The sequence below is a fragment of the Lampetra fluviatilis genome, chromosome 67 (assembly GCF_964198595.1).
Source record: "Lampetra fluviatilis chromosome 67, kcLamFluv1.1, whole genome shotgun sequence".
NCBI lineage: Eukaryota > Metazoa > Chordata > Hyperoartia > Petromyzontiformes > Petromyzontidae > Lampetra > Lampetra fluviatilis.
The window spans coordinates 3710740-3725739 of NC_136341.1; the positions used below are offsets into that span (position 1 = coordinate 3710740).

The window sequence follows — 15000 nt, forward strand, 5'->3', positions numbered from 1 at the left end:
ACTGCCCATAGACTAACATTGCCCACAGACTAACACTGCCCACAGACTAACATTGCCCACAGACTAACACTGCCCATAGACTAACATTGCCCACAGACTAACATTGCCCACAGACTAACACTGCCCATAGACTAACATTGCCCACAGACTAACATTGCCCACAGACTAACACTGCCCATAGACTAACATTGCCCACAGACTAACACTGCCCACAGACTAACATTGCCCATAGACTAACACTGCCCATAGACTAACACTGCCCACAGACTAACACTGCCCATAGACTAACACTGCCCACAGACTAACACTGCCCACAGACTAACACTGCCCATAGACTAACACTGCCCATAGACTAACATTGCCCACAGACTAACACTGCCCACAGACTAACATTGCCCACAGACTAACACTGCCCACAGACTAACATTGCCCACAGACTAACATTGCCCACAGACTAACACTGCCCATAGACTAACATTGCCCACAGACTAACATTGCCCACAGACTAACACTGCCCATAGACTAACATTGCCCACAGACTAACATTGCCCACAGACTAACACTGCCCACAGACTAACACTGCCCACAGACTAACACTGTCCACAGACTAACACTGCCCATAGACTAACACTGCCCACAGACTAACACTGCCCACAGACTAACATTGCCCACAGACTAACACTACCCATAGACTAACACTGTCCACAGACTAACACTGCCCATAGACTAACACTGCCCACAGACTAACACTGTCCATAGACTAACACTGCCCATAGACTAACACTGCCCACAGACTAACACTGCCCATAGACTAACACTACCCATAGACTAACACTGCCCATAGACTAACACTGCCCACAGACTAACACTGCCCACAGACTAACACTGCCCACAGACTAACACTGCCCATAGACTAACACTGCCCACAGACTAACACTGCCCACAGACTAACATTGCCCACAGACTAACACTGCCCACAGACTAACACTGCCCATAGACTAACACTGCCCACAGACTAACACTACCCACAGACTAACACTGTCCATAGACTAACACTGCCCATAGACTAACACTGCCCACAGACTAACATTGCCCACAGACTAACACTGCCCATAGACTAACATTGCCCACAGACTAACACTGTCCATAGACTAACACTGCCCATAGACTAACACTGCCCATAGACTAACACTGCCCACAGACTAACACTGCCCATAGACTAACACTGCCCATAGACTAACACTGCCCATAGACTAACACTGCCCACAGACTAACACTGCCCATAGACTAACACTGCCCATAGACTAACATTGCCCACAGACTAACATTGCCCACAGACTAACACTGCCCATAGACTAACATTGCCCACAGACTAACATTGCCCACAGACTAACACTGCCCACAGACTAACACTGCCCACAGACTAACACTGTCCACAGACTAACACTGCCCATAGACTAACACTGCCCACAGACTAACACTGCCCACAGACTAACATTGCCCACAGACTAACACTACCCATAGACTAACACTGTCCACAGACTAACACTGCCCATAGACTAACACTGCCCACAGACTAACACTGTCCATAGACTAACACTGCCCATAGACTAACACTGCCCACAGACTAACACTGCCCATAGACTAACACTACCCATAGACTAACACTGCCCATAGACTAACACTGCCCACAGACTAACACTGCCCATAGACTAACACTGCCCACAGACTAACACTGCCCATAGACTAACACTGCCCACAGACTAACACTGCCCACAGACTAACATTGCCCACAGACTAACACTGCCCACAGACTAACACTGCCCATAGACTAACACTGCCCACAGACTAACACTACCCACAGACTAACACTGTCCATAGACTAACACTGCCCATAGACTAACACTGCCCACAGACTAACATTGCCCACAGACTAACACTGTCCATAGACTAACATTGCCCACAGACTAACACTGTCCATAGACTAACACTGCCCATAGACTAACACTGCCCATAGACTAACACTGCCCACAGACTAACACTGCCCATAGAATAACACTGCCCATAGACTAACACTGCCCATAGACTAACACTGCCCACAGACTAACACTGCCCATAGACTAACACTGCCCATAGACTAACACTGCCCACAGACTAACACTGCCCACAGACTAACACTGCCCACAGACTAACACTGCCCACAGAATAACACTGCCCACAGACTAACATTGCCCACAGACTAACACTGCCCACAGACTAACACTGCCCATAGACTAACACTGCCCACAGACTAACACTACCCACAGACTAACACTGCCCATAGACTAACACTGCCCATAGACTAACACTGCCCACAGACTAACACTGCCCACAGACTAACACTGTCCATAGACTAACACTGTCCACAGACTAACACTGTCCATAGACTAACACTGTCCACAGACTAACACTGTCCATAGACTAACACTGCCCATAGACTAACACTGTCCACAGACTAACACTGTCCACAGACTAACACTGCCCATAGACTAACACTGTCCATAGACTAACACTGCCCATAGACTAACACTGTCCATAGACTAACACTGCCCATAGACTAACACTGTCCACAGACTAACACTGTCCATAGACTAACACTGCCCATAGACTAACACTGTCCACAGACTAACACTGTCCACAGACTAACACTGCCCATAGACTAACACTGCCCATAGACTAACACTGCCCATAGACTAACACTGTCCATAGACTAACACTGCCCATAGACTAACACTGTCCACAGACTAACACTGTCCACAGACTAACACTGCCCATAGACTAACACTGCCCATAGACTAACACTGTCCACAGACTAACACTGCCCATAGACTAACACTGCCCACAGACTAACACTGTCCACAGACTAACACTGTCCACAGACTAACACTGCCCATAGACTAACACTGTCCATAGACTAACACTACCCATAGACTAACATTGCCCACAGACTAACATTGCCCACAGACTAACACTGCCCATAGACTAACATTGCCCACAGACTAACACTGCCCACAGACTAACATTGCCCATAGACTAACACTGCCCATAGGCTAACACTGCCCACAGACTAACACTGCCCATAGACTAACACTGCCCACAGACTAACACTGCCCACAGACTAACACTGCCCATAGACTAACACTGCCCATAGACTAACATTGCCCACAGACTAACATTGCCCACAGACTAACACTGCCCACAGACTAACATTGCCCACAGACTAACATTGCCCACAGACTAACACTGCCCATAGACTAACATTGCCCACAGACTAACATTGCCCACAGACTAACACTGCCCATAGACTAACATTGCCCACAGACTAACATTGCCCACAGACTAACACTGCCCACAGACTAACACTGCCCACAGACTAACACTGTCCACAGACTAACACTGCTCATAGACTAACACTGCCCACAGACTAACATTGCCCACAGACTAACACTGCCCACAGACTAACACTGCCCACAGACTAACACTGTCCACAGACTAACACTGCTCATAGACTAACACTGCCCACAGACTAACATTGCCCACAGACTAACACTACCCATAGACTAACACTGTCCACAGACTAACACTGCCCATAGACTAACACTGCCCACAGACTAACACTGTCCATAGACTAACACTGCCCATAGACTAACACTGCCCACAGACTAACACTGCCCATAGACTAACACTGCCCATAGACTAACACTGCCCACAGACTAACACTGCCCATAGACTAACACTACCCATAGACTAACACTGCCCATAGACTAACACTGCCCATAGACTAACACTGCCCACAGACTAACACTGTCCACAGACTAACACTGTCCACAGACTAACACTGCCCACAGACTAACACTGCCCATAGACTAACACTGCCCACAGACTAACACTGCCCACAGACTAACACTGTCCACAGACTAACACTGCCCACAGACTAACACTGTCCACAGACTAACACTGTCCACAGACTAACACTGCCCACAGACTAACACTGTCCACAGACTAACACTGTCCACAGACTAACACTGCCCACAGACTAACACTGCCCACAGACTAACACTGTCCACAGACTAACACTGCCCACAGACTAACACTGTCCACAGACTAACACTGCCCACAGACTAACACTGTCCACAGACTAACACTGTCCACAGACTAACACTGCCCACAGACTAACACTGTCCACAGACTAACACTGTCCACAGACTAACACTGTCCACAGACTAACACTGCCCACAGACTAACACTGTCCACAGACTAACACTGTCCACAGACTAACACTGTCCACAGACTAACACTGCCCACAGACTAACACTGCCCACAGACTAACACTGCCCACAGACTAACACTGCCCACAGACTAACACTGCCCACAGACTAACACTGTCCATAGACTAACACTGCCCATAGACTAACACTGCCCATAGACTAACACTGCCCACAGACTAACACTGTCCATAGACTAACACTGCCCATAGACTAACACTGCCCATAGACTAACACTGCCCACAGACTAACACTACCCACAGACTAACACTACCCAATGAATGAGATGTTAACTATCTCTGTCTCTCTCTGTCTCTCTCTGTCTGTGTCTGGCGGGTTTCCGTATGCAGTGTCTCATCAGCAGCACGGCGGGGTCGCGGCGGGGTCACGGTGGGGTCACGGCGGGGTCACGGCGGGGTCAGGGTGGGGTTACAGCGGGGTCGCGGTGGGGTCACGGTGGGGTCAGGGCGGGGTCAGGGTGGGGTCACGGCGGGGTCAGGGTGGGGTCACGGCAGGGGCGGGGTCAGGGTGGGGTCACGGCGGGGTCGCGGTGGGGTCAGGGTGGGGTCACGGCGGGGTCAGGGTGGGGTCACGGCGGGGGCGGGGTCAGGGTGAGGTCGCGGCGGGGTCGCGGTGGGGTCGCGGTGGGGTCACGGTGGGGTCATGGCGGGGTCAGGGCGGGGTCAGGGCCGTGTGTGTGTCCCCTCCCCGTGTCTCCCCCCCCCCCCCCCCGTGTCTCTCTGTGTCTCCCAGTGTCCCCCCCCCACCTCCCATCCCCCCCCCCCCGTGTCTCCCCCCCCCCCGTGTCTCCCCCCCCACCTACCGCTCTGCTCCCCCAGGAAGACGTGTCCCCCCCCCCCCCGTGTCTCCCCCCTCCCGTGTCCCCCCCCCCCCGTGTCTCCCCCACCCCCCGTGTCCCCCCCCCCCGTGTCTCCCCCCCCCCCGTGTCTCCCCCCCCCCCGTGTCTCACCCCCCCCCCCCCCGTGCCCCCCCCACCTACCACTCTGCTCCCCCAGGAAGACGTGTCCCCCCCCCCGTGCCCCCCCCCCGTGCCCCCCCCCCCACCTACCACTCTGCTCCCCCAGGAAGACGTGTCCCCCTCCCCCCGTGTCCCCCCCCCCCCCCGTGCCCCCCCCCCACCTACCACTCTGCTCCCCCAGGAAGACGTGTCCCCCCCCCCCCGTGCCCCCCCCCCCGTGCCCCCCCCCCCCCGTGCCCCCCCCCACCTACCACTCTGCTCCCCAGGAAGACGTGTCCCCCCCCCCGTGCCCCCCCCCGTGCCCCCCCCCCCACCTACCACTCTGCTCCCCCAGGAAGACGTGTCCCCCTCCCCCCGTGTCCCCCCCCCCGTGCCCCCCACCTACCACTCTGCTCCCCCAGGAAGACGTGTCCCCCTCCCCCCGTGTCCCCCCCCCCCGTGCCCCCCCCCCCACCTACCACTCTGCTCCCCCAGGAAGACGTGTCCCCCTCCCCCCGTGCCCCCCTCCCCCCCGTGTCTCCCCCCCCCGTGCCCCCCTCCCCCCCGTGTCTCCCCCCCCCGTGTCTCCCCCCCCCGTGCCCCCCTCCCCCCCGTGTCTCCCCCCCGTGCCCCCCTCCCCCCCGTGTCTCCCCCCCCCGTGTCTCCCCCCCCCGTGCCCCCCTCCCCCCCGTGTCTCCCCCCCGTGTCCCCCTCCCCCCCGTGTCTCCCCCCCCGTGTCTCCCCCCCCCGTGTCTCCCCCCCCCGTGTCTCCCCCCCCCGTGCCCCCCTCCCCCCCGTGTCTCCCCCCCCGTGTCTGCCCCCCCCCGTGTCCCCCCCCCCGTCCCCCCCCCACCTACCACTCTGCTCCCCCAGGAAGACGTGTCTCCCCCCCCCCCGTGTCTCCCCCCCCCGTGTCTGCCCCCCCCGTGTCTGCCCCCCCCCGTGCCCCCCCCCCCCACCTACCACTCTGCTCCCCCAGGAAGACGTGTCTCCCCCCCCCCCGTGTCTCCCCCCCCGTGCCCCCCTCCCCCCCGTGTCTCCCCCCCCCGTGTCTCCCCCCCCGTGCCCCCCTCCCCCCCGTGTCTCCCCCCCCCGTGTCTCCCCCCCCCGTGTCTGCCCCCCCCCGTGCCCCCCCCCCCCCACCTACCACTCTGCTCCCCCAGGAAGACGTGTCTCCCCCCCCCCCGTGTCTCCCCCCCCGTGCCCCCCTCCCCCCCGTGTCTCCCCCCCCCGTGTCTCCCCCCCCCGTGCCCCCCTCCCCCCCGTGTCTCCCCCCCCGTGTCTGCCCCCCCCCGTGTCCCCCCCCCCGTGCCCCCCCCCACCTACCACTCTGCTCCCCCAGGAAGACGTGTCTCCCCCCCCCCCGTGTCTCCCCCCCCGTGCCCCCCTCCCCCCCGTGTCTCCCCCCCCCGTGTCTCCCCCCCGTGCCCCCCTCCCCCCCGTGTCTCCCCCCCCCGTGTCTCCCCCCCCCGTGCCCCCCTCCCCCCCGTGTCTCCCCCCCCGTGTCTGCCCCCCCCCGTGTCCCCCCCCCCGTGCCCCCCCCCACCTACCACTCTGCTCCCCCAGGAAGACGAGCTTGAACTTGCGCAGAGGGTTCCCGAAGTCTCCGGGTCCCGACATGACGCGGGCAGACGGCAGAGGTAGACACACACAGAGAGACAACACAGAGACAGACACAGAGAGACAACACGGAGACAAACACAGAGAGACACGGGGAGAGTAGAGAGACAGAGGGTGAGCAGAGAGACACGGGGAGAGGAGGGAGACACGGGGAGAGAGAGACACGGGGAGACACGGGGAGAGAGAGACACGGGGAGACGCGGGGAGAGAGACACGGGGAGAGTAGAGAGACAGAGGGTGAGCAGAGAGACACGGGGAGAGGAGGGAGACACGGGGAGAGAGAGACACGGGGAGACGCGGGGAGAGAGAGACACGGGGAGAGAGAGACACGGGGAGACGCGGGGAGAGAGACACGGGGAGAGTAGAGACAGAGGGTGAGCAGAGAGACACGGGGAGAGGAGGGAGACACGGGGAGAGAGAGACACGGGGAGACGCGGGGAGAGAGACACGAGTAGAGAGACACGGGGAGAGAGACACGAAGACACGAGGAGAGACACGGGGAAAGAGACACGGGGAGACACGGGGTGAGTAGAGAGACACGGCGAGAGAGACACGGAGAGTGAGACACGGGGAGAGTATAGAGACACGGGTTGAGTAGAGAGACACGGGGAGACACGGGGAGAGGGACACGGAGACACGAGTAGAGAGACACGGCGAGAGAGACACGGAGAGTGAGACACGGGGAGAGTTCCTTCCTCAGCGTCGATTGGGTGGTAACTGCGTGACGTCACCCACTAACAAAGGACATGACGTCATCCTGCCAGCGGGATGACATCGCGCGAACGACGATGGTGGTGGCATTCCAAAGTGCGGCGCTGTTGGGTGTGACGTCACGCGCTCGTATGGTGCGCGTGACGTCACCAAGACGGAGCCCTGCGGCGAGGCGACATGACGTCACGCCCACTGTGATTGCTGCTGTGTGGGTCATGCCCAGTGCGACTGTGGTCAAGAGCTTCACAGATCATCGGATTCCTCGCCCATCGTGCCACGTAGCGAGACCCCACAACCACAGTGGAACTGCCCTCGCCCTGTAACACCCCCACGTGACCCCCTGCCCTCCCCACCAATCAGCGCTGAGACAGACGCCGCAGCAAAATTATCATCACCACCCTCACCACCACCACCATCATCATCAACCACCATCATCACCATCATCATCACCACCATCATCATCAACCACCATCATCATCACCACCACCACCATCATCATCAACCACCATCATCACCATCATCATCACCACCATCATCATCAACCACCATCATCATCATCATCATCACCACCACCACCATCATCATCAATCATCACCATCATCATCACCACCACTACCATCATCATCAACCACCATCATCACCATCATCATCACCACCATCATCATCATCATCACCACCATCATCATCACCACCACCACCATCATCATCACCACCACCAACATCAACCAACACCATCATCACAACCATCATCATCACCACCATCATCATCACCACCACCATCATCATCACCACCACCATCAACATCAACCAACACCATCACCACCACCAACATCAACCAACACCATCACCACCACCATCATCACCACCACCACCATCATCATCAACCACCATCATCACCATCATCACCATCATCATCACCACCATCATATCATCATCAATCACCATCATCATCATCATCACCACCACCACCATCATCATCAACCACCATCATCACCATCATCATCACCACCACCACCATCATCATCAACCACCATCATCACCATCATCATCACCACCATCATCATCATCACCATCATCATCATCATCATCACCACCACCACCATCATCATCATCATCACCACCACCACCAACATCAACCAACACCATCATCACAACCATCATCATCACCACCATCATCATCACCACCACCATCATCATCACCACCACCATCAACATCAACCAACACCATCACCACCACCAACATCAACCAACACCATCACCACCACCATCATCATCACCACCACCATCATCATCATCAACCAACACCACCACCACCCCCTCCTCTCCCCCCCCTACCCCCTCCTCTCCCCCCACATTTTTTTCTTCCAATTTTTTTACAAACTTTGTAACATTAAATTCCGAGCAACAATGTATCCATCCACCTTACCTGCCAGAGTTGCGTGTGCATTGCTCGCAGGTGAAATGAGTTGCCCAGGGTTTGTCTTGATCCCCGACAGGCATGCCGACACATGCCTTGTAAGGCCTCAAACATCTTAGCAGACGCTTCCACAGAGTACGTTTACGCTCTTGTCTTGATAAATTGGCCGCAGACATCGCAAAATGCGTCTGCCGGATCGTTGCAGCCTCTTGATTCCATCTCAGAAAAATGCAGAGATGCATCCACTTAGGCAGCTGGAACTAAACTGAACTGGTGGGCTTAAGGCCCCTGTATTTATACGACTATTTATATTACTGCAAAGTTCTAGAATGTTCTAGACATTACTCCAAGTTCACTCGGCACTGAATCTATCTGGAATGTTCTGGAAAATAGGTAACTTTCTAAATATCAATGTCCTGGTCACAAAAGCAAAGTTTGTGGGGCACAATAGCCACTTTCTGTACTTGTGAGGCATTAGCAATCAGGAAATAACACTTACTACCCAGGAACAAAACAAAAAAGTGTTATCAGGGTTCAACAAACGTACACACACACACACGCACAGAGCGTCACGTTTCACTCGGCTCGCCACAAAATGAGAGTTTATTCATCTCCAGGGGACATCGATTACAACGGGGAACACAAGAGTCGGCAGTGGCACGAGAGAAAAACAAATAAAGCGACACAGATCGAGACAGAGAGAGAGAGGGGGAGACACAGAAAGACAGAGAGAGACAGGAAGAGACAGGGAGACACAGAGAGACAGAGAGAGACAGAGAGAGAGAGAGAGAAAGGGGGAGACACAGAGAGACAGGAAGAGACAGGGAGAGAGAGAGAGACAGAGAGAAACAGAGAGAGAAGGGGGAGACACAGAGAGAGACAGAGAGAGAGAAAGGGGGAGACACAGAGAGACAGGAAGAGACAGGGAGAGACAGAGAGAGAAGGGGGAGACACAGAGAGAGACAGAGAGAGAGAAGGGGGGAGACACAGAGAGAGACAGAGAGAGACAGGGAGAGACACAGAGAGAGAAGGGGGAGACACAGAGAGAGACAGAGAGAGAGAAGGGGGAGACACAGAGAGAGACAGAGAGAGACAGGGAGAGACAGAGAGAGAAGGGGGAGACACAGAGAGACAGAGAGAGACAGGGAGAGACAGAGAGAGAAGGTGGAGACACAGAGAGACAGAGAGACAGAGAGAGAAGGTGGAGACACAGAGAGAGACAGAGAGAGAGACAGGAAGAGAGAGTGGGGAGATAGTGAGGGAGAGAGAGACATGGAGTAGGAAGAGAGGGGGGCAGAGAGAGGGGGGGGGGCAGAGAGAGGGGGGCAGAGAGAGGGGGGGGGCAGAGAGAGAGAGGGGGGGCAGAGAGAGAGGGGGGGCAGAGAGAGGGGGGGGGGCAGAGAGAGGGGGGGGGCAGAGAGAGAGGGGGGGCAGAGAGAGAGGGGGGGCAGAGAGAGAGGGGGGGCAGAGAGAGAGGGGGGGCAGAGAGAGGGGGGGCAGAGAGAGAGGGGGGGGGTAGAGAGAGAAGGAGAGCAGAGCGAAACATATTTTGTTAAATCTTTCATTTAAAAAGGGGGGGGGGGGGGAGGGGGTGACGTAAATTATTAAAAAAACCGAAATGATGAACGCAGCGAAGTGCCGAATACACCGAGCATCTTCTTGATCGTAAAAAGAGAGAGAGTGGGGAGAGAGCGAGACGGAGAGAGACGTAGGGAGCACCGCCCCCCCCCCCTCTTAAAGGGAGAGGCACAAACACGACTCACGTCCACTACTCAACCGCCAATCTCAGTGGGGTCAGAGACAGCTGCCACTGGGGGTGCCCCTAGGCTAGACCCACACAGCAGCAACCATCACCACCACCACCATAACCACCATAACCACCATCACCACCACCACCAGCATCACCACCACCATCATCACCACTACCACCATCACCACCACCACCATAACCACCATAACCACCATCACCACCCACCACCATCACCACCACCACCACCAGCATCACCACCACCATCATCACCACTACCACCATCACCACCATCACCACCCCTACTACTGACAGACTGATGCACAGAGACAGCTGCCACTGGGGGTGCCCCTAGGCTAGACCCACACAGCAGCAATCACCACCACCACCCCTACTACTGGCAGCAGCAGACTGATGCACAGAGACAGCTGCCACTGGGGACGCCAAGCGGCGATGGTGGCGGTGATGGTGATGTTGGTGGCAGTGATGTTGGTGGTGGCAGTGATGTTGGTGGTGGCAGTGATGGTGGTGGCAGTGATGGTGGTGGCAGTGATGTTGATGGTGGTGGCAGTGATGGTGGTGGTGGCAGTGATGGTGGTGGTGGCAGTGATGTTGGTGGTGGCAGTGATGTTGGTGGTGGCAGTGATGTTGGTGGTGGCAGTGATGTTGGTGGTGGCAGTGATGTTGGTGGTGGCAGTGATGTTGGTGGTGGCAGTGATGTTGGTGGTGGCAGTGATGGTGGTGGTGGCAGTGATGGTGGTGGTGGCAGTGATGGTGGTGGTGGCAGTGATGTTGGTGGTGGCAGTGATGGTGGTGGTGGCAGTGATGTTGGTGGTGGCAGTGATGGTGGTGGTGGCAGTGATGTTGGTGGTGGCAGTGATGGTGGTGGTGGCAGTGATGTTGGTGGTGGCAGTGATGTTGGTGGTGGCAGTGATGTTGGTGGTGGCAGTGATGGTGGTGGTGGCAGTGATGGTGGTGGTGGCAGTGATGGTGGTGGTGGCAGTGATGTTGGTGGTGGCAGTGATGTTGGTGGTGGCAGTGATGTTGGTGGTGGTGGCAGTGATGTTGATGGTGGTGGCAGTGATGTTGATGGTGGTGGCAGTGATGTTGATGGTGGTGGCAGTGATGTTGGTGGTGGCAGTGATGGTGGTGGTGGCAGTGATGGTGGTGGTGGCAGTGATGTTATTGGTGGCAGTGATGTTGGTGGTGGCAGTGATGTTGGTGGTGGTGGCAGTGATGGTGGTGGTGGCAGTGATGTTGACGGTGGTGGCAGTAATGTTGATGGTGGTGGCAGTGATGTTGATGGTGGTGGCAGTGATGTTGGTGGTGGCAGTGATGGTGGTGGTGGCAGTGATGGTGGTGGTGGCAGTGATGGTGGTGGTGGCAGTGATGTTAGTGGTGGCAGTGATGGTGGTGGTGGCAGTGATGTTGGTGGTGGCAGTGATGTTGGTGGTGGCAGTGATGTTGGTGGTGGTGGCAGTGATGTTGATGGTGGTGGCAGTGATGTTGATGGTGGTGGCAGTGATGTTGGTGGTGGTGGCAGTGATGTTGGTGGTGGCAGTGATGTTAGTGGTGGCAGTGATGTTGGTGGTGGCAGTGATGGTGGTGGTGGCAGTGATGTTGATGGTGGTGGCAGTGATGTTGATGGTGGTGGCAGTGATGTTGATGGTGGTGGCAGTGATGGTGGTGGTTGCAGTGATGTTAGTGGTGGCAGTGATGGTGGTGGTGGTGGCAGTGATGGTGGTGGTGGCAGTGATGGTGGTGGTTGCAGTGATGTTAGTGGTGGCAGTGATGGTGGTGGTGGCAGTGATGGTGGTGGTGGCAGTGATGTTGGTGGTGGCAGTGATGGTGGTGGTGGCAGTGATGTTGGTGGTGGCAGTGATGGTGGTGGTGGCAGTGATGGTGGTGGTTGCAGTGATGTTGGTGGTGGCAGCGACGATGGTGATGGTGGTGGTGGCAGTGATGTTGATGGTGGTGGCAGTGATGTTGATGGTGGTGGCAGTGATGTTGGTGGTGGCAGTGATGTTGATGGTGGTGGTGGCAGTGATGGTGGTGGTGGCAGTGGTGGTGGCAGCGACGATGGTGATGGTGGCAGTGATGTTGGTGGCAGTGTTGGTGGTGGTGGCAGTGATGGTGGTGATGGTGGTGGTGGCAGTGATGTTGATGGTGGTGGCAGTGACGGTGGTGGCGGTGATGATGGTGGTGGCAGTGATGGTGATGACGGTGGCAGTGATGATGATGGCAGTGATGTTTATTGATGATGGTGATGATGACAGTGATGTTGATGATGTTGATGATGGTGGTGATGGTGACGGTGGCAGTGATGTTGATGATGTTGGTGATGGCAGTGATGTTGATGATGTTGATGATGGTGGTGATGGTGGTGATGGTGACGGTGGCAGTGATGTTGATGATGTTGGTGATGGTGGTGGCAGTGATGTTGATGATGGTGATGATGGCAGTGATGTTGATGATGTTGATGATGGTGACGGTGGCAGTGATGTTGATGATGGTGACGGTGGCAGTGATGTTGATGATGTTGATGATGGTGACGGTGGCAGTGATGTTGATGATGTTGATGATGGTGACGGTGGCAGTGATGTTGATGATGTTGATGATGGTGACGGTGGCAGTGATGTTGATGATGTTGGTGATAGTGGTGGCAGTGATGTTGATGATGGTGACCCCGGCTGGGCCGGCTCAGGGTAGCCAGGCCACGAGTTAAAACGATCCGAGCGAGTTGCGTCCAAGATCAACGCGCGCAAAGCTAAGACAAAGGTGGCCCGCGTAGCCCACGCAAGGCCGCCGGGGCAAGTGCTGTTGGCCGTCAAGCCCTGGCCGCCCTCTCGCCCGGGCCAGGGCTCCCGTAGGGCCGGGGTGCTAACCGCGGCGCCTCCGCTCCCCGTCGACGGGCACACGCACGGACGGCACACGCACGGACGGCACACGCACGGACAGGCGTTATGTACAAGCGGAGAGACAGACACGCGCGCAAAGCAACACACCATATATACACACACACACACACATATATATAAAAAAAGGACAAAGATCCCCCGTGTAGCCTTAACAGGCTGTTGGGGCAAGTGCTGTTAGCGAGCACCTGTGAAGGCTACCGGCACTGTGGCACACGAGGGGGTGGGTGGCTACCAGCACCACGCCCGGCCGCCTTTGTCTCCCCAGTGGCGATGTTTACTACACACCGCTACACCAGGTACTCATTTGAGGCTGAGTCGACCTAGGGGAGGCCCAGGACCGGTTCAGATAATCGTCACCGGCGGTGTTGGCCGTGAGCGGGAATCGAACTCGGGTCGCCGGGTTCGTAGCGCAGCGTAGCGCTAACCGCTGCACCACCGCTCCCCCACATACACAAACACACACACCCCCACACACACACAGTGACACACACAGTGACACACAGTGACACACACACACAGACACACACACACCCACAGCACAAACATGGATAAAGACAGACTAGGGAAATGTACAGGCGAAGGGAGCTCAGGCTCGCCCCCCGTGTAGCCTCCGCGGGCCGATGGGGCAAGTGCCGTTCGCGTGAGCGGCACGAGCGGAGCCGACGCCATGGGGGCAGGGGTCAAACTCGGGGTCACGGCCGAGGTCGCCACGCCGGACGACGGGGTCACCGCCGTGAGCGGGAGTCGAACTCGGGGTCACGGCCGAGGTCACCACGCCGGACGACGGGGTCACCGCCGTGAGCGGGAGTCGAACTCGGGGTCACGGCCGAGGTCGCCACGCCGGACGACGGGGTCACCGCCGTGAGCGGGAGTCGAACTCGGGGTCACGGCCGAGGTCGCCACGCCGGGCGGCGGGGTCACCGCCGTGAGCGGGAGTCGAACTCGGGGTCACGGCCGGGGTCACCGCCGTGTGTCCACGTGTCGCTACTTCAACTCGTCCGGAGCGAGCGGGGGGATGTTGGCCACCTCGAAAAAGACCCTGGAGGAAACGAAGCGACGCACACAGCGTCACACACACAGAGACACACACACACAGAGACACACAGATAGACACACACAGCGTCACACACACAGAGATACACACACACAGAGACACACACAGATAGACACACACAGCGTCACACACACAGAGACACACACAGAGACACACACACAGAGACACACACAGATAGACACACACAGCGTCACAAACACAGAGACAGAGAGACACACACAGAGACACACACGGAGACACACACACAGACACACACAGAGACACACACACA

At 56.8% G+C, this 15000-nt stretch overlaps 2 protein-coding genes across 2 annotated transcripts in view; both read right to left on the reverse strand.

The window, feature by feature from the left end:
* Nucleotides 1–7539, reverse strand: part of LOC144952357 (ras-related protein Rab-6A-like) — a 27014-nt gene extending 19475 nt beyond the window's left edge. The window contains exon 1 of the mRNA XM_078882737.1: nucleotides 6813–7539. Coding sequence (XP_078738863.1) covers nucleotides 6813–6882 — 70 coding nt within the window. The 5' untranslated portion in view covers nucleotides 6883–7539. The remainder of the gene's footprint in view (nucleotides 1–6812) is intronic.
* The window catches only part of LOC144952398 (G2/mitotic-specific cyclin-B3-like), a 53217-nt gene that overhangs the window by 2898 nt on the left and 35319 nt on the right, over nucleotides 1–15000 (reverse strand). Inside the window, exon 14 of the mRNA XM_078882793.1 lies at nucleotides 13861–14714. Coding sequence (XP_078738919.1) covers nucleotides 14660–14714 — 55 coding nt within the window. The 3' untranslated portion in view covers nucleotides 13861–14659. The remainder of the gene's footprint in view (nucleotides 1–13860; nucleotides 14715–15000) is intronic.